This window comes from Sorex fumeus, unplaced genomic scaffold (genome assembly GCF_029834395.1).
Source record: "Sorex fumeus unplaced genomic scaffold, SorFum_2.1 ptg000054l, whole genome shotgun sequence".
Lineage (NCBI taxonomy): Eukaryota > Metazoa > Chordata > Mammalia > Eulipotyphla > Soricidae > Sorex > Sorex fumeus.
In genome coordinates this window covers 6,530,015-6,554,259 of record NW_026606111.1, presented here as the reverse complement: position 1 = coordinate 6,554,259, position 24,245 = coordinate 6,530,015, and the positions used below count along the sequence as shown (strand labels likewise).

Below are 24,245 nucleotides of genomic sequence, written 5' to 3'. Positions count from 1 at the left end.
ACAGGGGTTACTCCTGGCAGTGCTTGGGGGACCATCCGGGATGCTGGGTTGGCCGAGTGCAAGGCAAACGCCCTACCTGCTGTGCTATCGCTCCAGTCCCAATTCTTTCTTGTTTTCTGTACTTCACGTGGTCTTTGTTTATCCCTGTAGTGTAGGCCCCTGCCTCTAAACTCTTTAAGTGCCAAGAGGGAATGACACTTGGCCTGTGCTGGTTCCCTGCTATACCACATACCTAGAACAGGCCCCTGTCGCATTAGCAGATGCAAAATTAAAATATGGATGAATGGGTTCCCAATCGAAAGTTGTGCCCTGAGATTAATGAATTAAGAGCATTGCTCAGACACTCCCAACCCCGACACACAGAGAGTACTGAGCCCCACAACTTGATAGAAGCTCGGGAACAAAAGGGGCTGAGCTAAAGGAGCTGCGATACTCCTCTCTGGAACACGGTACTCCGTCATTAAGATGCAACCGTGACTTTGGGGATGGAAGGGCTGCAACTTGAGGCGATGGCCCCAAGGGAAGCAAAGGACCATCACCACCCTGTGGATAAAGTGGTGCATCAGATATAAAGCAGTGAAGCAAGGGGACTGGCCCCCAACATAACAACAAGCAGGGTCAGTCAACCAGGGGCATGGAGAAGGGTCATTTTAGGGGTAGGAAAGGGGGGGGGGGAGGAAGGGGGAGAGAGAGAGAGAGAGAGAGAAGAGGAGAGGAGAGGAGAGGAGGGGAGGAGAAGGGAGCGGAGAGGTGAGAGGAGAGATGCCAACCCCCGTGATTCGGTCCTGGTGACCCGAGCTCTGGAGAAATCAGTTAAAAGCGGGGATGGAAGAAAGGAGGAAGACACGTGGCGGGGGGCCCCCGGTGCTGGGTAGGAGGCCCGAGTGCGCGGCTGCGGGCTACAGGGGCGACCCCGACGCTCTCCCAGTCCGCCGCAGCCCCGCCCCGCGGGGTTACCGGCGACCCCCCAGCTGCCCCAGCCCGCAGTGCCCACAGCCCGGGCAGCTCCGTGCCACTCTCCCCTCGCCCGAACCCCGCCCCGCCCCCACGCCCCACGCCCCTCGTCCCCTCCCGCGGACCGCACCCGGCCCCAGCCCTGCCCGAGCTCCCCGGCTCTCGGCGCCCGGGACCCCCGCAGGCCCGGCCCCGCCCCGCGCGCCCCGCCCCGCGCACATCGCCCCTCGGCGCCCGGGTCTGCGGCTGCGCGCGGGCGGGCGCGGGGAGGGTCGCGCCGGGGGCCGCGGAGCTGCGGCGGCGGGCGGCGCCCCAGGGAGCCGAGGGACCGTCATGTCGCGCTACACCAGGCCCCCCAACACCTCGCTCTTCGTGCGGAACGTGGCAGACGCCACCCGGTGAGCGGGGCGGGCCGGGGCGCGGGGAGGGGCGCGCTAACGGCCGCGGGGCTGGGGTCGGCCCTGGAGTGGGGGGGTCCCCGGGGTGGGGGTGTGGCCGCGCCGAGCCCCGCGGGCTGCCCGGGCCTCCGGGGCGGGACCTGCGCCCCGCCCTCCCGCGCCCCGCCGGGTGCGGCGGCTCCTCGCGCCGGGCGCGGGGTGGGCCGGGGGTCGCCGCTCCCGGGCAGGGCCGCGAGCACGCTCGCCCCTTTGTGTGGCCGGGCCTGGGGGCGCGTCCCGGCCCGCGGATGCTCGGGAATCGGGGAGCGGGGACACGGACTAGGCGTTTTCCTGCCTCCGGGCGGACTCACAGGTGGTGGTGCGGGGTCATAGGCTTGGAGCGCCCCGTATTTTTTAAGATTTTTTTGTTTTGTTTTTTTGTTTTTAACCTCTGCACGGAAAGGACAACTTCCCTGCTGCCCCTCTTAAAGTTGCGCGTGCGGTAGGGGCCACCGGGTGTAACGGTTCGGGGAGACACCACCCCACCCCCACCCCCACCCCACGAGCGCCCGCCCGCCCTGGTTGCCGTAACTTGGAATTCAAGGAAGGCCGCCTGGCCTGGATGCTAGATGCTAGGGGTAGAGGTTTGCGTTTCTTTGGCCCTCTCCAGCCTCTTGCTGCCATGCAATTAGGAGCCCCCCTGGACCTAGCCAAAAAAAAAAAAAAGGAAACCTCAGTTTTCATGAAGGATCTGGGGGTCTTCGCGGAACATCTTCTTAGACCCATCCTTGTAATTCACCTCTGAAGAGCAGATGCCATCTTTTAAAAAGGTGACCCCCAGCAGGTATTTGTGTTCCAGCTAAAGGCTGAGAATTCGTGGACATCAGTAAACGCATGAAAGATAATTGTGGGGCCCGGGAAGGTAACTCAGAGAGCCAGGCTTTAAACCCCTGCATAGCATGGTCCCCAGCATTGCTGGGTGCATCACCTTCTTCAAAAAAATTTAAGAGAATTAAGGGCCAGAGACATAGTACAGCAGGTAGGGCGTGTGCCTTGCACATGGCCAACCCTGGTTCCACCCTGGAACCATTCCATGTGGTCCCCCATCACCACCAGGAGTAACCCCTGAGCACCACAGGGTGTGGCTAACCCCCTCCCCGCCCCAATTTTTTAAATTCTATTTACCGTTTGTTTCAGCCTGTTTTATCAATGTATTAAGCAGAAGATAAACTAAGATATGGGGCCAGAGAAAGCGGTGCTAGCGCCCCTGGCCCCAAAGAGAAAAAGAGAATTAAGTAAAATTTATAATTTGGTTAGGGGTAAAAAACCAAACAGACCCACAATTAAACAAGCCACTTAAATTCTGAATAGACATCAAGCTGTGCCAGTTTGACTACCCTTCAAATAAAGGATTTCCAATTCCAGGAGTAGCCACAAGGCCTAGCCAGGAAGGTAATAGTGAGTGAGGTTGTTGGGTTATAAAGCATGATATGGTAGTGTGAAGTGTAGCAACTGGAAAAGAACATCTGCCTTCTAAAGGAGACAGCAGCTGCTACTAAGCACCCCATAAATGCTGCGTAGATATTTTGAATTGTTACCACATCTTGCTTCAGAAGAAGGAAGAGGCCTGTATATTGTGTGTAGACTCAACTTCAAACTGTGGGCCACTCTTACGTGTTATATGAAATTACCATTTATAAATTAATATAAGTGTTTATATGAAATTCCCGTTAAAAATCTGTGAGGCAGGGATGCTCGAGAGATAGACTGGGAGGTAAACCTTGCATGCTGCTGTCCCACCCAACCCTAGTTCGAATCCCCAACACCACACATATGTGCCCCTGCCCCCCCCCAAATATTGTCAGGTGAGACCCCTGATCAGAGAGCTAGGATAGGCCCTGTGCATTGCTAGGTCTGGTCCAACAACCCAACCTAATACTCCTCCACAATAAAAAGTATAAAATATTGGATATTTTCATATTTCAGCACACTTGTTTTATTTGGCCTTTACATTTCATTGTATGGGGCTAGAGTGATAGTACAGTGGGGAGGGCATTTGCCTGGCACACGACTGACTTGGGTTTGACCCCCGGCATCGCATATGGTCCCCTAGCATCGCCAGGAATGATTCCTGAGTGCAGAACCAGGAGTAACCCCTGAGCATTGCCAGGTGTGATTCAAAAAGACAAAACATTAATTTTTTGTTTCTCAAATTTTGATTCTCAAAAAATTAGAAATTGAGCTCCCATTTGACCCAGCAATACCACTCTGGGGATTATATCCCAGAGAGGCAAAAAAGGATAGTCGAAGTGACATCTGCACTTGTTTGTTCATTGCAGCACTCTTTACAATAGCCAGAATCTGGAAAAAAACCTGAGTGTCCGAGAACAGATGACTGGTTAAAGAAACTTTGGTACATTCACACAATGGAGTACTATGTAGCTGTTAGAAAAGATGAAGTCATGAAATTTACATACAAATGGTACTACATGGAAAGTATCATGTTAAGCGAAATGAGTCAGAAAGAGCAGGATGGACACAGAAAGATTGCATTCATCTGGGGAACATAAAGTAACAAAATAGGAGACTAACACCTAAGAGTGGTTTAAGAGATTAGTACCAGGAATCTTGCTCCATGACTTGGAGGCCAGCCACACGTGCTGGGGGAAAGGGAAGCTCAGATAGAGAAGAGAGCACCAAATAAAGGGTGTTGGGAGGATCTTCCCAGGATGGGAGAAGCATGCTGAAAGTAGACTATAGACCAAACATGATTGCCACACAATGCCTCTCTTGCAGACCACAGAACCCAAAAGGAGAGAGAGCGAGAACAGAAGGGAATGGGTTGGGGGGATGGGGGGGTGGGAGGGATACTGGGACCTGTGGTGGTAGAAAATGGGCACTAGTGGAGGGATGGGTACTTGATCATTGTATAACTGAAACCCAAGCACAAAAATTTGTAAGTCTACAACTGTACCTCATGGTGTTTCACTAATTAAAAAAAAAATAAAACAAAAAAAAAAAACATTTTATTGTACAGACCAAATAAAACCCACTTGTAGGGCCAGAGGTTAAGGTATTAGCTGTGCATATCGGGACCCAGGTTCCAGTCCCCAGCCCCACTTAAGGTTCCCAGAGTTCTGCCAAGAATCATTCCTGACATGATGCTGGATGCAGTCCAAAAACAAAATAATATCACGCAATTTGTAGATGATGCGACCTCTGTGCTAGATACTTAGTAAGTAATCAAAACTACTAAAATTTCTGACTTCGTCTCTTCACCTTTTTTTAAAAGTACTGCCACTGGGGATTAAACCAAAATCTAAAGGTTTGGGCTTGTGAAGTGGCTCAGAGGGCTGGCAGGCATGCTTTGGGTATGGTTGCCCTGGTTTTCCTTGATCTGCAGCACTGCATGGTTATCCCTGAGAGCACTGTGGTGTGTTGCCTCTCCAAGCCAAAAAAAATTTTGGGGGTGTATTTCAATGAAATAATTGTTAGCATTTGTTGAGTGCTCACTATGTGGTACTGTACCAAAAGCTTCACATATATCATGTTACTAAGTTTTCATAACCTGGTAATCTATTTTCTTTATTAATCTCATTTTGCAGATAAAACACAGGCTTAGAGTTAAGCAGAGTTAAGTTGTAGCTGCTAAGTGGTGTTATGAAAGTAAAATCACTTGTAACCTAAAATAGTGTCTCTTACAGACAAGGGGGCGTACATTAAAAACTAGCAGTATGACACCTAGGTATAAGCTAAACTAACTTTGCATTTAATATGCTTATAAAGGAAATTAGAGCCAGAGAGATTATATAGCAAGTAGGGTGCTTCCCTTGCACATAGCCAACCCACATTTGATTTCCCAGTCCCCACTAGGAGTGGTCACTGACCACTGTCTGGTGTGGCCTGTAAACAAACAAAAAGAAAGAAAAGAAAGAAAATTAATGGGAGGATAGAGAGAGAGTAGTACAGGGGATAAGGCACTTGCCTTGTATGTGGCTGACCCTTTTCTGTCTCTGGCACTGACTGGCATGGTTCCCTGAGCACAGCTGTGTGTGGCCCAAATCCCCCACTGCTGAAATGCAAAAGACTCATTGGGATAACTGTTTTATTTTTCTTTTTGGGTCACACCTGGCGATGCACAGGGGTTACTCCTGGCTCTGCACTCAGGAATTACTCCTGGCGGTGCTCAGGGGACCATATGGGACTCTGGGAATCGAACCCGGGTTGGCCGAATGGAAGGCAAATGCCCTACCCGTTGTGCTGTTGCTCCAGCCCTGGGATAACTGTTAAAACAGTCTGACGATATATAAAAGCTTCACGTTTGATACCCTGAGTTTGAACCCTATTACACATAGATTTGGCTGCCCCTGAGCACCATTTTCAGAAGGAAGGAAAGCCGCCACCACCACCACCACCACCACCACCAAGATTTGTTGTAATTTGTGTTTCACTGGTAAAATGAAGATCAGGGAAAAAAATCAATATTTGCTCTTCATTGTATAGGAGAGTAAGATTTTTAAATGTTATGTAGAATGTTCTAATACAAAAAAATAATATCTGAGTTTCCAGTATAACTTTACCATGTGGGGAGGGGCAAAGGGCCACATTATACCTGGCAGTGCTCAGGAACTGCTTGCAGCTCTGCTTGGTGGGGGCAGGGTGTGTTTGTGCGTCTCTGGTTCATGTAATGCTGGGGATCGAATCCAGGCCTGCCACATGCAAAGCGTAAACTCACCCCATTGAGCTCTCTCTCTGTCCAACTCTCCTCTTTTGATACATAACATCAAGTTTAGGGTGCAGTCAGGATCCTCTTGACAGTCTGTGTGTGTGTGTGTGTGTGTGTGTGTGTGTGTGTGTGTGTGTGTTTGTGTAATAGTAGTAATAGAGGGACTGGAGTGATAGCACAGCGGGTAGGGCGTTTGCCTTGCACGCGGCCGACCCGGGTTCGATTCCCAGCATCCCATATGGTCCCCTGAGCACCGCCAGGGATAATTCCTGAGTGCAGAGCCAGGAGTAACCCCTGTGCATTGCCGGGTGTCACCCCCCCCCAAAAAAAAAAAACTAAAAAAAAAAGTAGTAGTAGTAGTTGTAGTAGCAACAGCATTCTTTATATAATGATGTTTGTTTTGATAGTGATGCAGAAAAGCACTCAGTAGACTCAGCAACATTCATGATAAGAAATCTTAGCAAACTAGGCATAAAAGACACCTCATCAACCTAAGAAGAAGCATCTCAAAAAAAAAAATCATAGCCTAGTGCTTACTCTTTAAAAATACGTTCCTCCTACAATAAGAAAAGATGCCCATCCTTATAACTCCCATTCAACATTTGATCGAATTCCTTAACTAGTGCAACAAGGCAAGAAAAAGGAAAGACATTAAAAATTGAAAAATAGGGACCATGGAGAAAGTTCAAAGGTGAAGGCATTTGCCTAGCATGTGACTGCTCCCACGACCCTGGTTCGAGTTCCCAGTACCAACGTGTGGTCCCCTCAGCCCTGCCAGGTTCCAGAGCACCAGGCAGGTGTGTTACCTGGCAAAAAAAAGTTAGAAAATAGAAATAAAACCTGCTCTGATGCTTAGATGATATGTTAGTTTCATAAAAAATACTAAGAAGGGGCCGGAGAGATACTACAGTGGGTAGGGCACTTGCTTTGCATGAGGCCAATCTGGTTTTGTTTTCCAGCCAGCATTTCCTGTAGTTCCCAGAGCACCCCCAGGAGTAATTTCTGAGTGCAGAGCCAGGAGTAACCCCCAGGCACTGCTGGGTACAGCTCAAAAACCAAAACAAATAAATACTGAGAAATTAATAGCTGCAACGAAATGACAATAGCTAATAGAGTTTTAGAAAAACCAGGGGTGGGGCTGGAGCAAAAACACAGTGGGGAGGGCGTTTACCTTGCACGCAGCTGACCCCTGTTCGATAACCAGCATTCCATATGGACCCCTGGGCACCGCCAGGAGTAATTCCTGAGTGCAGAGCCAGGAGGAACCCCTGTGCATTGCTGGGTGTGACCCAGAAAGAAAAAGAAAAAGGAAAACCAGGGGCACAAGATTAGCTTATGTACATTCTATTTCTAGAAATAAAACAATTAAAAATTGAGATGAGTTTGAAATATTCCATGTATCTTAGCATCAAAAAAATACTTCAAAACAAATTTAACTCTAAAACTATAAGACCTTTTTTTATGAAAGGTGCACTTCCTCTCTGGAATCAAAAGCATCCCAGCTTAGGGTTTGTAGTGCTCACTCTCTCTGTCTTGCTCGCTTGCTGTTTTACTTCACTAGAATTTTTTCTGGTACCTGAAAACTGTCACATTGCTAATCTAAGATAGATAAACATAGATTTATAAATAGACCAGATTCTTGAACAGAAAGGCAAAATGATCGGTTATCAGGAGCTGAATTGTGGCTTCCTGGGAGAGCAAATGCGCCTTGCATGGTGTGAAATCTTGGGTTCTATCCCCAAAACTGAAAAAAAAAAAGTTTTTAGCTTTCTCCCAAATTGATTAATCTATAAAATCAAGGCATTTCTGATCAAAGATTTTTTTAAAGAGACTGAAAATTGGGTTGTAATAATATACTGATATGCAGATTATCTAGAATAGTGAAGCTCACCTTGAAAAAGATCCCTGAAGTTGAGACTTAGGTTACTTGGCTTCACACTTACTAAAAAGATACCTTAACCAAGACAGTGTGCTGTTTGCCTAAGATAGACCAGGAAACCAATAGAACAGAATCAGGAGCCCATAAGTGATCCACACTTAGACCCCATTGATTCTTGAGAAGGGCAGCAAATCCTGTGGAGAAAGGAAAGGTCTTTTCAGCAAGCTCAGCGGTAACCCTTGGGTATCATATAGAAAAAAAGATTAATGGCGGATTCTTCACATCAATTTGAGCTGGATCACTATTCAAAACTGTAAAGTGTCTGAGCTGGAGAGATAGTACAGTAGGTAGGGCACTTGCCTTGCAGTACCTGACCCAGGTTCCATCCCCAGCATCCCATATGATCGCCAGGAGTGATCTCTGAATCTCTGAGCTCAGAACCAGAAATAAACCCCTAAGCACTGCTGGGTGCCACCCCCCAGGGAAAAAATCCTTAAAAGGGTTTACAAGGAAACAGGAGAATATCTTCTTGTCTTGAGGACAGGCAAAGATTTTAATAAGACAAAGGAATTTATCAAAAAAATTAATCAGTTTGGGGCTGGAGAGATAGCACAGTGGGTAGGGCATTTGCCTTGCATGCAGCTGACCCGGGTTCGATTCCCAGCATCCCATGTGGTCCCCTGAGCACCGCCAGGAGTGACTCCTGAGTGCAGAGCCAGGCGTAACCCCTGTGCATTGCCGGGTGTGACCCAAAAAGCAAAAAAAAAAAAAAAAAAAAACATCAGTTTTGTACTCAGTAATAAAAAGACTAGCAAAAACTCAAAAACTGGGTTGTAACAAGAATTCAAAGGACTGATACATGCTTCAAATGCAGGAGGTTCAAGTTCAACTCCCAGCACAACACCATTCCCTCCAGCATCCCAGGAGTGACCCAGGAGCACCAGTTGGTGAGGCATTCAGAACAAATGAACTCAAAGGCAGACTCACAAAGAATCTCGGAATGACCATGTAGCACAAGAAAAGGTGCTCACTATTGTCGTTTGGGAAGTACAGCTTAAAACCCTTGTCAGGGGCTTGGGGTGTGCCTCAGCACTAGAGCACCTTCCAAGCAAATGTGTGGCCAACAATGAAATTCCACTTGATTGGCTAGAATTAAAGAGAGTGAGAGGGACTGGGGAGATGGTTCAGAGGCTAGGATTTGTGTTTTGCATCTGAAAGTCCCATGTTTGATCCACTGTCTGGAGTGACGCCCAAGAAACCTCACCATACCCCCTAGCCATTGCCTGGCATGGAACCTAGACAGATGACTATCAAGTACTGACAAAGATTGCTACAACTGGTGTGTGTGTAAAAGGGTATACTTTGCAGAATTGTTTTGCATTTCATAAAGAAAATGTCTTCTAACCCAGAAATTCTACTCCAAGGTATTAACATGAAAGTAAATTACCTATTAGCACGCAAAGGTTTGTACTTCACTGGTCATTTGGTAAATTAAAATGAAAATAATAACTAGGTTACCAGTCAGATTGTATGGGTAAGACAGGCATGAGTGGGGCTGGAGAGGTGCTGGGAGTGATCCCTGAGCACAGAACTAGGAGTAATCGCCCCTGAACACTGCCAGGTGTGACCCCAAAACAAACAAAAAATACTGGCACAGGATCCAGAGAGATATTATAGTAGGTAGGGCATTTACTTTGCACACCGCCATCCCAGGTTCAATTCATGGCGTTCCATATGTTCCCCCTAGCGCTGCCAGGAATAATTCCTGAGTGCAGAACCAGGAAAACCCCCTGAGCATCAGTGGGTATGACCCCAAAACAAAAAGACAAAATACTGTTAAGAGATTAAAAGATGTTAGACAAAAGAACAAAAGGAAGTCTCATGTTTGTTTTGGAGATGATAAGCTGTTTGGGCCACTTTGGAAAATATGAGAGTTCAACTCACCAATTACATTGTAAGCGATACATTCTAGAAATCTATAGCAGAGTTATGAGAAGCAAGTTATATCATAATGTATACTGTAGCATAATTTATAATTTGAAAAGCACCTTAAATATTCTCTGAAAGATGGATGAATACATTCTTTTTTTTAAAATAATATCAATACTGAATTAAAATGAATGAACTCAAGGTAAATGGATAAATAGTGGAAAAGTGGAAAAAATAAAATGCAATATTATACATATATTCTTTTTTTTCATTTTCTATAATTTTATTTATTGAATCACTGAGCAGTTACAAAGCTTTCAGGTTTAAGTCTCAGTCATACAATGAAACACCCATCCCTTCACCAGTGCCCATTCTCCACTACCAAAAACCCAAGTATACCCCCATCTCACACCCTCCCCTTACCTGTGGGGCAGATGATTTCCACATTTCTCTCTATTTGACACCAGACCCACCATTATTATTTGGGATTTTACCCCAACATCAGATCTGCCGAAAAGGCAATAGTAGACAATTTGTTTTCTATTCCTGGTTATGAATAACAAATGATGTTGCACGGCTGCAGTAGTGGCAGTGCGATTTTGAAATTCCAAAATTTTAACAATTAAATCTGAAGGGATTTCTTGCCAAAACCTGCTGGGTTCCGAGATTTGTTCCTGAGTCTCTGACATCGTGACCGTTAAGCAGCTTGATCAGGAGCCAGAGAGGCCGTTTGTGGGTGGTGACTCGGGGTCTCATTGGGATGGGAAGGAAAGGGCCAGCTCCACCCCCATCTTGTGAGGCCCCGTGTGTCTAGTCACTGAGGGTCCAAACCTGACTGTTCAGTGGCCTCTGGATGATAATGGCCACCAGGCTGCCAGGAGGAACAGGCAAAGGCACGAAACCTATTTCCACCTGGGGTGGCCCAGCGCCAGTAACATACTGCAGGGACCAGATGCATTTCTGCCAAAAGCCGTTGGGTTTCGAGATTTGTTTCTGAGTCTCTGAGATCTTGGCCGTTAAGCAGTTCAATCAGGAACCAGAGTGGCCATGCCCCCAGTTATATAGCTGAGCCAGAGGTGGTTTGTGGGTGTATCTCCTGCATACCTAACTTTTGGCTGTTTATTGGTAAACTTTGCTCCAAGTTTTTGGGGTCTGGTCAAAGGCACAGCAGCAATTTTGGGATATCTGGAAGTCTGAAGGTGCCATCAGGCTGCTGATGCACTCGCCTCACAGATACAGATTGACCTGCTGGCGGCACCATACCCCCATATACATATATTCTTGATATCATTTATATATATATATGTAACCTCTTATTCTCTAGTTCTCACTCTCAGAGAACCTGGCAGGCTACTGAGAGTATCCTGCCCGTATATATGGCTGACTGGGAACACCTGTAAAGGTGATTAGAGGCTGCCCCAAAAGCCTCCATCCCTCTTGAAGAGCCCGGCAAGCTACCGTGTATCCCGCCTGCACGGCAGAGCCTGGCAAGCTACCCGCGGTGTACTCAATATGCTAAAAACAGTAACAATGATGGTCCTCATTCCCCTGACCCTGAAAGAGCCCCCAGTATGCCATCGGGCTACACATGACAGGGACGAATGGAGATGTTACTGGGGCCTGCTCAAGCAAATCAATGAACAATGGGGTGATATAGTGATCATTTATATGAATCTAATATATGGGTATGTGCATTTGCAGTAAAAATTCAAAGTGACAGGAATGATAATTATTAGTATTTTTGGTATAGAAAGTTGTGATTTTTTTTTTTTTTTTGCTTTTTGGGTCACACCTGGCGATGCACAGGGGTTACTCCTGGCACTGCACTCAGGAGTTACTCCTGGTGGTGTTCAGGGGACCATATGGGATGCTGGGAATCGAACCCAGTTCAGCCGCATGGAAGGCAAACGCCCTACCCCCTGTGCTATCTCTCCAGTCCCAGGATGTAATTATCTCATTTCTTAAAAATACTAAACATCATGGAGGTAAGGACCAGAGAGATAAATTAGGGGGTATGGTACTTTCATGCAGCTGACCCAAGTTCAATACTGAGCACATCCTCTGATCCCCCAATCACTGCCAGGAGTGATCTCTGGACTCAGAGCCAGAAATAAAACTTAAAAAAATATAACGTCTGGCACCGCCAGATGTAGCTCAAAGGCCAAAAAACAAAGTGGAGGTGTGTTGCGGGTTATGTTTGAAATGTTTGGGTGGGTTAAGGGGTGTTTTTGAATCATAGCCTCTCCTGTGGCATGTTGGGATTGTGATGTTTAATGAATGTCTTTGTAGTTTAAGATGACACTTTTAAAATAAAATTCTCATCAAATATTGTGAACTACTTTATAAAATAAAAAAATTAAAAATAAGTAAAGAAATAAACTGTCACTGTCACTGTCCCTGTCCTCCCGTTGTTCATCGATTTGCTCCAGTGGGCCCAGTAACATTGTGAGACTCGTTACTGTGTTTGGCATATTGAATATGTCATGGGTAGCTTGACAGACTTTGCCGTGTGGGAGAGATACTCTCAGTAGCTTGTTGGGCTCCCCGAGAGGGGCCGAGGAATCGAACTCGTGTTGGCTGCGTGCAAAGCAAATGTCCTACTCGCTGTGCTATTGCTCTAGCCCAAATAAATAAAAATAAAATAAAATTCTCTCTCAAAGAGACACAGTGAGAGAATTGATAATACTTGTGCCATCTTATTTGGAATTGACATGCTTTATTGTAATCTTGTTCCAGTTTATTTTTGAATTTTCTTTTTGTTTCACTGGAAAGGTGCTCAGTTTTAAATTATAACAATGCAGGTTGCTTTGTTACAATAAAACTAAACATGTACACACAGAGTATAGTAAGTGGAATATAGTAAGTGGAAGATAGTAAGTTCAGTTACAGTGTTGGTGGATCCATGGGTGTTTTATTCTTTTTTACATGCTTTTCAGAAAGTCAGGATAGATTCCTACCAGAAACACAAAAATAAATGAAAATGAAAGAACAGACAGCTTCAGCTTATATGGGGGACGTGAAAACAGTGTGAGCCAGGGCAGCGTGTTTGCGATCTGTTCCTCCAGACTCCTGTGCTGGCGTCACTGTGTGCCTCTCTGCCACTCACTGCTCCATGCCCTGTTCCTGTTGGACACGCCCTGTGGTTGATGGGATGGGTTGATAGCTCACCTCAGAGCCATTGGTCAGAATTTTTCCTTTGCTGCTGCTTGCACTGTCCTCCCAGCAAAGTAGCTTCTCTCCATCTCTCTGACTTCTTGGTAATGATGTGTGTTAACTCACTAACAAAGGAAATGCAAATTGGCACCTAGTACATGCCAAGAATCTACAGTAGCTTCTGAAATACCTGATCCTGAAAACCCAGTTTTAAAATTGCCTGTGAAATTCTTTAAATTTTAGAATAACTCAGTTTCACCAGGGAAATTACTAGATAGTTCCTTGGGTCAGAGCGGTAGTACAGTGAGTACTAGGTGCTAGTTTGCATGCATGTGTGGCCAACCCAGGTTCGAGCACCAGGATCCCATATGGTCCCCCAAACACCATCAGGAGTGAACTCCCCCTCCAAAAAAAAAAGTACTAGTCACAAGGTTGGTTTGTTTTACTTCTGGCTCTGCTCTTCAGAATCGCTTCTGGTAAGACTCAGGGGACCATATTGAAGTGCTGGGGATTGAGCTGGGTCATCTGCATGCAAGGCAAATACCCTCCCTTCCCTGCTGGGCTGTCTATCCAGCCCTGTGTGTTTTTTTTTTGGTTTTGGGTTTTTTGTTTGTGGGTCGCACCTGGTGGTGCTCAGACATTACTCCTTCCTCTGTGTTTAGGAATTACTCCTGGTAATGCTTAGGGGACCATATGGGGATCAAACCTGGGTCAGCTGCGTGCAAGGCAAGTGCCCTACCCGTTGTACTATCTCTTTGTCTGTGATAACTCAATTTCTTTAGTTTCAATCATTGACTCCTAGTCTTCAAGGGAATATTTGGGGGCTGGACATACAGTACAGGGATTAAGGTGATACCTTACATGTAACCAACCACGGTTCAATCTCTAGTACCACATGATTCTCCAGGCATCACCAGGAGTAGCACCTGGACACTGCCTGTTCTGGCCCAAAAGTGAATAAAAACTTGAAAGAAAATTAATTTAGTATAATTTGTGTGATTACAATTTTCAGTTGCTTGCAGAACTCTTGTGGAATTTTACCATCAGCTCAATTTCAGCATTTCTCTTGCGCATCTCTTTTGGTGAGCAGTGCTGAGTTGAACCAGACCCTAACAAGATGCAAAACAAAGACTTAACCACTCAGCAGCTGCATTCCTGACCGGGTGCTGGGGTCGAACCTGGACCTACAGTAAGCACAGCGTGTACAGAGACCCTTTTTCTCTCCCTGCCACAAATTCAGCATTTCTAAACCTGGAAGCTGTTTCTTTCGCCTCTTCAGTGTTTCTGTTTTTGTGTTTTTGTTTTTGCTTTTTTGGTTATATTTTGTTCTGTTTGTTTTGGGGCCACACCTGGCAGTGCTCAGGATTTACTCCTGGCTCTGCACTCAGGAATTATCACTACTGATGGGATTCCTGAAGCACTACTCGGGAATCAGTCTTGTATGGGATGCCGTGAATCAAACCCAGGTCAGCTGTGTGCAAGGCAGGTACCCTACCCCCTGTGCTATCTCTCCCTCCTTAGTCTTAACTTCCTTCTATTTTTTTTTCTTTTTGGGTCACACCTGGCGATGCACAGGGGTTACTCCTGGTTCATGCACTCAGGTATTACTCCTGGCAGTGCTCAGGGGACCATATGAGATGCTGGGAATCGAACCTGGGTTGGCCACATGCAAGGCAAACAAACGCCCTACCCGCTGTGCTATCACTCCAGCCCCTTAACTTCCTTTTACAGCTCTCTAGTTTTGGACAGTAATTTTTATCTTCTATTTGCCCAAACTAGCAGCTTTAAAATCATGTTATTTTATTAATTTTGGGCTTTGGGCCATACCTTCCGGTACTGGGGCACTGCACCTGGTTCTACTCTGGGGTCATTCTGGGGGTGCTCAGGGACCATGCAGTAAGTGCCATGGATTAAACCTAGAGTACCTGCATGCAAAGCATATGCCCTACCCCTTTGAGCTATCTCCTTAGCCATAAGTCATTTTTGAGTCTTTTTTTCTGCAATATGTCTCAAAAAATGTGTGTTTTTGCTGGGGATTGTCAGACCCTAATCCATGCAGCACAGATGCTCTACCACTGAACTCTATCCCTGGCCTTTAAAGCACTTGTATTTCTCCTGAGTGACATTTTTGTGCTGGCTCTCTTCAGATCTTTGTGAGACACGAGGCTGTCATGGTTAAAAAAGACTCGCTTATTGATTGGGTGACTTTATTTGACTCCATCTCTCTTGCCCTCAGCTGGAAACAACTGTAGAAATATGGGGAGAATTTAGTGGTTTTAAGTGGTTGGCATAGAACTAAACTGTATCTGTATATGCAGCTATTAGTACTTGATATTTTGTCTCCAGTTAAATTGTAGCTCCATGAAGACAAATATTAGATTATGTACTTCTTTGGTATTTCTTTACTATCTCCCACAGTAGAAGACCTATAGGAAACTCAAAAAACTTCCTCAGATTTTGAATGCAGTAGTTCTTTTTCTTCATTTGATAGTAAAACACTTTTCTTTGAAACCCCAGACATAATGGTAGCAAGTTTTATAAATTTATTTCTTGCTATCTGAAAATAAAATAAGCATAAATATAAATGGGGGCGATAGCACAGCAGGTAAGGCATTTGCCTTGCACGAGGCCGACATGGCCGACCCGAGTTCGATTCCTCCGTCCCTCTCGGAGAGCCTGGCAAGCTACCGAGAATATCTCGCCCGCAGGGCAATGCCTGGCAAGCTACCCGTGAGGTATTCAGTATGCCAAAAACAGTAACAATAAGTCTCACAATTTGTTGTGAGAGGTTACTGGTGCCTGCTGGAGCAAATCTATGAGCAAGGAAGGGCAGTGCTGCAGTACTACAGTGTGACAAATGAACAAGTTCTTTCAAGTTTAGTTTTGACTGGGAGAGTCACACCTGGTTTTCGAGTTATTCCTGTTTTTGTCCTGGGGAGGCGGATGGGGGTTGCTCCCATTGATGCCCAGGAGGACTGTGCAGGGAACCCTGCACAAAGTGAGGGCTCCTGTGAGCGGAGAGACCATTTTCGATAATGCTGGTCTAGGTAATGTGCTTTCTTTTGAAACGTTTCAGCTGGCCGTCTGTGGGCAAACTATTTTAATATAGCTGTTCGTATTTCTTTGCCTTATTTCTAAACTGCTTCAGGCCTGAGGACCTGCGCCGTGAGTTTGGTCGATATGGCCCTATAGTAGACGTTTACATTCCACTTGACTTCTACACCCGCCGCCCGAGAGGATTTGCTTATGTTCAATATCCTTTATTTGACTCTGTGCATGAGAATGGGCTTCACACAGGCTTGCATGTATATGCGTTCAGGAGCATCTGCTGTAAGATTAATATTGCCTAATTAAATGTGTTTATTTCTTTATCTCAGAAAAGCTAAAGCAGTCCACAGTAGCTGGCAATCGCCCCCCAGTTTGAACCAACCTGTTAGCTAGAATCCAAGCCTAAACCCAGCAGGAAAGACAAAAGGCACCTAAAGGCCACGCATCAAGGAGGAAAGAGGGAGGGTGGACACAGATATAAAGCCCTGGAAGAGGGGAAGTCTTTACCAAGCAAAAGACAATGCCAGCACCAGGCTGAGACTTCGGCTTTCCTACATTTACTCAGAGATCCAGAGTCAAAGCCAAGTCTGATTTTGTTGGTTCTGCGTCTCTTATAAAGTCCATCTTGCAAGCCTTAAAGAGTAAAGGTCAAGGTTCAAGATCAAGTGACATTGAGGTAATTGCCAAAGTCTAATTTTGTTTTGCCTTTCTTGAGCTTTTTCTGTTTTCTATTAAAAAAAAGTGAACAACCTCCTGAAATGCACCGATTTATTCATTTTATATACCTTATTTCCATTTTAGGTAGGTTTAATAAATTACATAGGTAAGGGATTTTAGTGGGTTATTATGGATTAGTATATGTGTATTCCAAGAGTTTGTAGATGGCCTTTGTTTATTATTTTCCAGTTGTGAAACAGAAGAAAGTAAAAGAGACACACAGGGGACCCACACGAGAGAAGAACTGGGTTTTTCCCTACAGAGAAAAAGGGAAAAATTAATTTGTTCCATTTTATAATTTTCCTTTTCTGTCTCCAACAGTTTCTAAAGCTGTTGATTCAGAGGTAACCAGGCATCATTTTTGAAGAACTATAATAGTTTTGACTATATTGTAGCTGACTTATATGTACAATTTTGTTTACATGTAACTTAAGTCTAATTTTTTTAAAAGCCTTTTAATGGAGTAATTTTCAATTTCAGAATAAAAATTGCTGTTTGCTGATTCCCCCCCCTGAGAAACCCAGTAGATTTTTTTTACTTGAAAGAAGGGAGTGAGTCCTGAACTGATTATTTTTATAACACTGACCAATGTTGGATTTCTTGTTATTTTTTGTTTTGGAGGCATACCCAGCAGCGCCCGTGGCTTACTCCTGGCTCTGTGCTGAGGAATCACTCCTGGCTGTGCTTAGGGGACCGTACGGGATGCGGGGGATCAAACTTGTGTTGGCTGCATGGAAATTGGATGAATTTCATTGGATGAAATTTTCACCCTACTGGATGAAATTTTCTTACATTTAAAAAATTATATATGCACACCACAACTATACTAATATGTAGCTAAAAGTATTGTTACACATTTCCTTCTGATTTTTAGATTCACACTAAATCTAATACAGTTTTTCATGATAAAATGAATTTTTCTGTTATTCATAATTCATTGGTGATATGAGCTTAAATAACTTGAATTTGTTTTTCCTGTTACTTTCATGTCATGTATAAACAATTTATTAAAAATATTTTCACTTGATATCTACTGTTCAAAGTGTCCTTAACAGCTAGTCATATTTGAAGATGTCCGAGATGCTGAAGATGCTCTTTATAACCTCAACAGAAAATGGGTATGTGGCCGGCAGATTGAAATACAGTTTGCACAAGGGGATCGCAAAAGTAAGTGTGACTCAGCATTAGATCTTATTCAACAGAGTTTCCACAGTGTTTTTCATTTAAAGTTCTTTCAGAAAAGGAGACTTATAAAATCAAACAAGTTCATTTTTCCCTTTTGCTCTGTAAGGAAAAACCCAGTTCCCTCCTGTGGGTTTCCCCTGTGTGTCTCCTTTATTTTCTTCTGTATACAGGAACATCTCACTTCTGACACTTGATTACCAAACCCCACATCAGCCAACTCTCTGACACCAGTGAAGTCTCCTACAGTTTTGACCAATTCTCAGGTGTGCATGGCATCATTTCCCACTGGATAGATAGTGAGTGATAATACCACGTGTGTTCTCCTCACTTTAGACACCAACCACAAGTCTGGGTTGTTACCCACGCTTCTGATCAACCTGTAGAAGGGAGCTTTCAACAACCTTCTTGGAGTGGATTAATTTTCTAGAGCAGCACACAGGGAAACACTTATGGACTGATTTATTATAGAAGCCTGTGCTAACAGGTGGAAAGCTGAAGTTCCCAAATTTATTCACTATAGTGCCCCCTTTTCAGAAAAAAAAAAAGTCATTTGATACTACTATAGAAATCTACCTACTTTAGAGACCAAAAAGATAATATGGGGTAGGGTGCTTGCCTTACACCTGACTGACAAGCGTTCAGTCTCTGGAACCCCATATGGTCCCCTGAGTCCTGAGTGCAAAGCCAGGAGTAAGTCCTGAGCACTGCTGGATATGGTCCCATCACTACCCCCCACCTCCAAAAAATATACCTTAGTTAAACAGGCAATCAGAAAGTGCTTCCTAGTTGCACCATACCTAGTACCCACACCCCCCCCCCCCCACCTCATCTGTCTAGTACTCCCCAGGGTGTGAGTCTGTGGTCTAGGGAAATGTTATGTTGAGATGAGCAGCTGGATAGAAGAGACAGATGGGTTGAGGTCTGGCTGGCAGGGTCCCAGGCCTGGGCTCCTTGGAACTCCTCCAGCATGGGCATGTCCTCTTGCCCTGGAAGCACCCAACCCCATTCTGCTGGGATTAGACGGGTTTATCACTCGGCCGGGACTGAGTATTCTCTCCATTTTCATGAAGGGGGTGGGGTCATACCTGGGGAAACTTGGGGAACATGCAGTACTGGGGATCAAACCTGAGGTTCCTCCATGCCCTAGTCCTTTGAGTTATTTCCCCAACCTCATATTAACTGCTTTTCCAGCCCTTTTCTTAAGAGACTAGGGAAGATGGGCCGAAAATTACAAGTTTCTAATCAAGAGTTGGTCTCTCTGGCAACAGCCCCTCAAGGAAATCACCTAGAGCTGCTTTATTAGAGCAAAAGCCAGTCCTCTCACCCAGGACATTCCAAGGGTTTCAAGAGTTCTCAGTCAGGAACCAAAAGGGAATAATGGGACAAAAGATGCTCTTACTGCTCTTACTACCAGGAGTTTTCAAGGGTTTTAGGAGTTCTTTGTAAGATACCAGGGTTAGAGACCAACACATATTTATTTATTTGTTCTTTCTTTTTTTTTGGGGGGGGATGTGAGAAGAAGTCACACCCAGCAGTGCTCAGGATTTATTTCTGGCTCTGTACTCAGGGATCACTCCTGGTGGGCTCAGGCGATCATATAGGTTGCTGGGGATGGAACTACGGTCAGCCTCATGCAAGGCAAATGTCCTATCCATTGTACTATTTCTCCAGCTCCAGCCTATATTTCTTATTATAAATCACAATGTGGTGATTGCTATTTGATTATGAGGTTCTTGTGATGAGATTTTAAGTATTGCACTTCAATATTCTAGCACCAGGTCAGATGAAATCAAAAGAACGTCATCCTTGTTCTCCAAGTGATCATAGAAGATCAAGAAGTCCCAGCCAGAGGAGAACTCGAAGTAGAAGTTCTTCGTGGGGAAGAAATAGGAGGCGGTCTGATAGCCTTAAAGAGTAAGTAACAAAATACAAAAGGATTAAAAACTTCCATTTTCTTTTTTTCCTGTAAAACATTTTGAAGGGTTTTTGAAAGGCCAAAATCATTTTGTATAATATAAGAAGCAGCTCTTTTAGAAAGATTATGTTCCTTTTTATTTATCATATATTCTTAGATTTATTGAATACCTTCCAATGTTCTTACTGCAGCCTTCTTTCAAGGTTTGAACTTAGAATGGCCTGAAGATGGGTTGGAAGCACCACTTTTATGAGCCAGTAGAATTCAGGTCAGGATTTGAGTCATTACTGGATTTCGTGAAGGAATATTTAGAAATAGTTCCATTCTGGAACTTGATCTTTTCTGTACCCTACTTTCTAAACCTCATATCTACAGAGAAGAATCTGTTGTGTCCATAGCTAAAAGAAAGCCATTTTCCAATTGATTATTTACGGTTAGACCATGATAAATAGTTTTCAGACCCAAATATAAAATTGTATTTCTAGAACTTAAAACAAAGTGAAAATAACGTTGATAGTAGGAAAGCCACATTAATACTAGTGGTAGGAACTGCTTCTGGTTTCACAGCAGACATGGGCAGTGTAAGGAAGTAAGTGATCTCCAGTTTAGATGACCATGAATTCTGTACATACATACACAATACAGTCTTTATATACAACATAGAATTCTGTAACTGCACATGAGAGAGTATTCATCTGTAATTTAACTTAAGTTTAGAATGATGTGAATGGTACCTATAAAACTGTGTTAGAGATCAAGACAGATGTAATACTAAATGTGTAAAGCAGCACTGTCTTAACTTACTGAATAATATCCACTAGTCTTAGTGACAAACGCTTCCTGGAAGAAAAAAAGAAATTTCCTATTTGGTCATTAAGAATCTAGTTGTTGGAGCCACAGAGATGGCTCAAAGGATGTAGCCTCAGAATCCACCAAGTATGCACCTCCCAGCCCCCTCCCTGCAAAAGTTTTTAAGTTGTTTCCAACTGCATTAGAGCTTTAGTTAATTGATTGAACTTTAAAAAGTGGATTTGGGGCTGGAACGATAGAACAGTGGGTAGGGTGTTTGCCTTGCACGCGGTTGACCCAGGTTCAATTCCCAGCAACCATATGGTTCCCCGAGCACCTCCAGGAGTGATTCCTGAGTGCCGAGCCAGGAGTAACCCCTGTACATCGCCGAGTGTGACCCAAAAAGCAAAAAAAAAAAGGATTTGCTTTTTTTTTTCTCATTTCTTGCCTTTTAAGTGACTAGAAGAAAATAAAAAGGTGTGTTAGTGTCCCAAATCCATCACAGAATATCAGGAATAGAATGACATCAGCTTTTAAGACAGTGCTTCTTTGTTTTATGCTGGTTGAAAGAAAAATACTTAATCTCCCTGACTCTGGACTTATTTGTAAGCTCATATTCCAAAGAACTCGTTTTAGCTACCTCTCAAGACACTCAGAAGACTCAGCTTGCATGTGTGTGTGTTTCTGTGTGTGTGTGCATACCAGTTTATATGGACCAGAATATATAGAAGCCTGCATACTAAGATATGTACAATAAGTATGTGAAGTAGTGGACTAAAAGAGGTCTCATTTGACACTTGTGGATACGGAAAAAACTATGTTACTCTCACTAGACTGAATTCCTGGAGGGACAACAACTTTTGTCTTAAGCTTATAGCTGAGCACTTAGTAGTGGCCTCTAATTCATGTCAGATATTCTGTAAGTACTTGTGAACATATGTATCAGTGAACATGTATGTTTAAAACCCTAAGTATTCCTGAAAAATGTTAAAACTTTCCCTTGGTCTATATATATTAGGATGCTTGCCCTGCACACGGCCGACCCAGGTTGAGTCCCTGAGCCAATATGGTCCCCAGAGCCAGGAATAATTCCTGAGTACAGAGCCTAATGGAATACCTGAGCATCTCCAGATAAAGCCCCAAAATATTTGTGTGTGTGTATACACATACATATACATACATACATATATACATACATACACATATAGAGAGAGGGGCAGAGGCCATATATTCTGGTTTAACAAACATTACAGACTTGTTACATTTGAATCAGATGCATGATTATAAAATTAGAATTGTTTCCTTTACCATATATGATAAAAACATAAATGATTTCTGAGAGTGACATTTCCTAGCCTACTAACTGTCCAGTGTGGATATGGACTCTAACGTTACGGATGTTTGCAGGTCTCGGCACAGGCGATTTTCTTACAGCCAGTCTAAGTCTCGCTCCAAATCACTTCCAAGGCGGTCTACCTCAGCAAGGCAGTCAAGAACTCCAAGGAGAAATTCTGGTTCTAGAGGGCGTTCAAGGTCCAAGTCCTTACAAAAAAGGTCCAAGTCAATAGGAAAATCACAATCAAGGTCACCTCAAAAGCAGACTAGCTCAGGAACAAAATCAAGATCCCATGGAAGACATTCTGACTCCATAGCAAGATCCCCATGTTGTAAATCTCCCAAAGGGTATACCAATTCTGAAACTAAAGCACAAACAGCGAAACACTCGCATTTTCGATCACATTCCAGATCCCGGAGTTACCGTCACAAAAACAGTTGGTGAACAACAAAAGCAGAAAACGACATAGTCTTTAATATAAGTTATTGAACTTCTCATTATGTTAAATAAAAATTATTCAAGGCTTACAGAAAATGTGAGTTGATATTAGTTACTTCGGGCATGTGCAAGAAATAATACTTCTCTAACTTTGGATTAACAAAGATTTAGTCTCAAGGCCCCACACCACAAATTATGAGATGTCTAAATGTCACCATTTTATGGACCATTTTTTGTTCACATTGTCGCAGAAGGTGCTTTTCAAGGAACATAAGTAAAATTAGTCTAGAAAATTCTAAATTCTTGGATGTTAAGTACTAGTCATTTTAGTATGTTGTACAAAAATATTTACTTTAAAGCACTTTAATTTCCTGTACAAAGTAATTATGACTTATATTGCATAGGACCTATTCAAGCTTTTGACACTCTTGTATCTTCTGTTTAAACTTGAGCCAATTTTGACCAATATTACATCACATTCCAAAGTTCTGCATCTTCAGAAATAACTTTATGTAGAAATCAAGCATCCAGAAGATACATTCTAGGATGGGGCCATAATAAAATACGCAGGGCACTTGCCTTGCACGTATATGGTCCCTGAGTCCTGCCAGGAATGACCCCTGAGCACCACCAGGTGTAGCCCCAAAACCAAAATAAGTGAGATGCAGTCTAGGGCTGGGAAGCTGGCTCAAATGGTAGAGCACATGACTAGCATGGGCAAGGCCCCGAGTCTGATCCCTAGCCGACATGACTCCTGAGCACTACCCGGTATGGCTCTGGTGATTCCCACAGCATTGCTGAGGATGGTTCCTATAAATTAAAGTTTAAAGTTATGTTCTATCCTGAACTCCTAAAGGTCTTGTTTTTATTGAGTAGAACAGCATAGATAAGTTTACATTAAATTCTGTACCACAGTCACTTCAGAAAGATCAAAATATTTAGAGATTATGAAATAGGAGGTCAGAGAAATAGTACAGCAGGTTGGTGCTTGCCTTACACGCGTCTGACCTGAATTCAGTCCCCAGCATCCATATAGTTCCCCAAGCACTGCCAGAAATAGTTCCTGAGCGCGAAGTCAGGAGTAGCCCCTGACCATTGCTGGGTGTGGCCCCACCACAAACAAACAAAATTTGAATGGTTTGAAACTTCTCAGAAACGTGTACAGAACTCATAGTCCAAAAAAATTCATATTGAGCCTTACACATTTAAAAATAGTACTTTTATAAATATAATTTATTTTATACTATAATTTCTACATATGTACTTTTCATCTGCTTAGTGTTTTTTCTTTCTGAAACTCAAGACTTTAAATTGTATAAAATAAGTTTGTTAGTTTTTGAAGTCTTTAGTACCTTGTATTAGTTACAAAACTGCATCCTCAAAATTAATTTTGCAGTATTCAGATTTACATTATACTGCCCTTCAGTTTTTAAACCAAAATAACTTGGTATTTATTGCTTTTGTAGTTATTACTAAGTATTTCTTTCAGAACATGTTTGTAGTTTGTTTTTCAGAGGATTTTAATAGTGTTTGTGATGAAAATGGTTTTACATGATTACAATAGGGGATATATTTATAGAACTCTGTGTATCTTGTTGAATTATATTGAAAATTAAACATTCTCAGCCCATATAATTAATATTTGTACCTAGAGTGCTTAAGAAAAATACCATATATTTTTAACATAGAAGCCAGTGCTGCTTCTATTTCTTTTGAATACAAATTTTCGTTTTTCTTTTGAATTTGAGATTCCATGTGTAAGAAACTTTTAAAAAATAATTTATATGCCAATATTTGAA

At 43.6% G+C, this 24,245-nt stretch overlaps 1 protein-coding gene across 2 annotated transcripts; it reads left to right on the top strand.

The window, feature by feature from the left end:
- Nucleotides 1–1,193: 1,193 nt before the first annotated feature.
- Nucleotides 1,194–22,933, top strand: SRSF12 (serine and arginine rich splicing factor 12). Of its 2 annotated transcripts, none has more exons than XM_056125156.1 (5): nucleotides 1,194–1,352; nucleotides 16,167–16,273; nucleotides 17,849–17,950; nucleotides 19,741–19,882; nucleotides 22,080–22,933. In XM_056125156.1, the coding sequence occupies exons 1-5, from the start codon at nucleotides 1,288–1,290 to the stop codon at nucleotides 22,450–22,452; spliced, it is 789 nt and encodes a 262-aa protein (XP_055981131.1). In that variant the 5' UTR covers nucleotides 1,194–1,287; the 3' UTR covers nucleotides 22,453–22,933. The 2 variants fall into 2 exon arrangements, with proteins under 2 accessions (XP_055981131.1, XP_055981132.1); XM_056125157.1 differs by lacking the exon at nucleotides 16,167–16,273 and adding an exon at nucleotides 16,396–16,742 and having other exon boundaries at nucleotides 1,216–1,352; nucleotides 17,827–17,950.
- The last annotated feature ends 1,312 nt before the right edge of the window (nucleotides 22,934–24,245 follow it).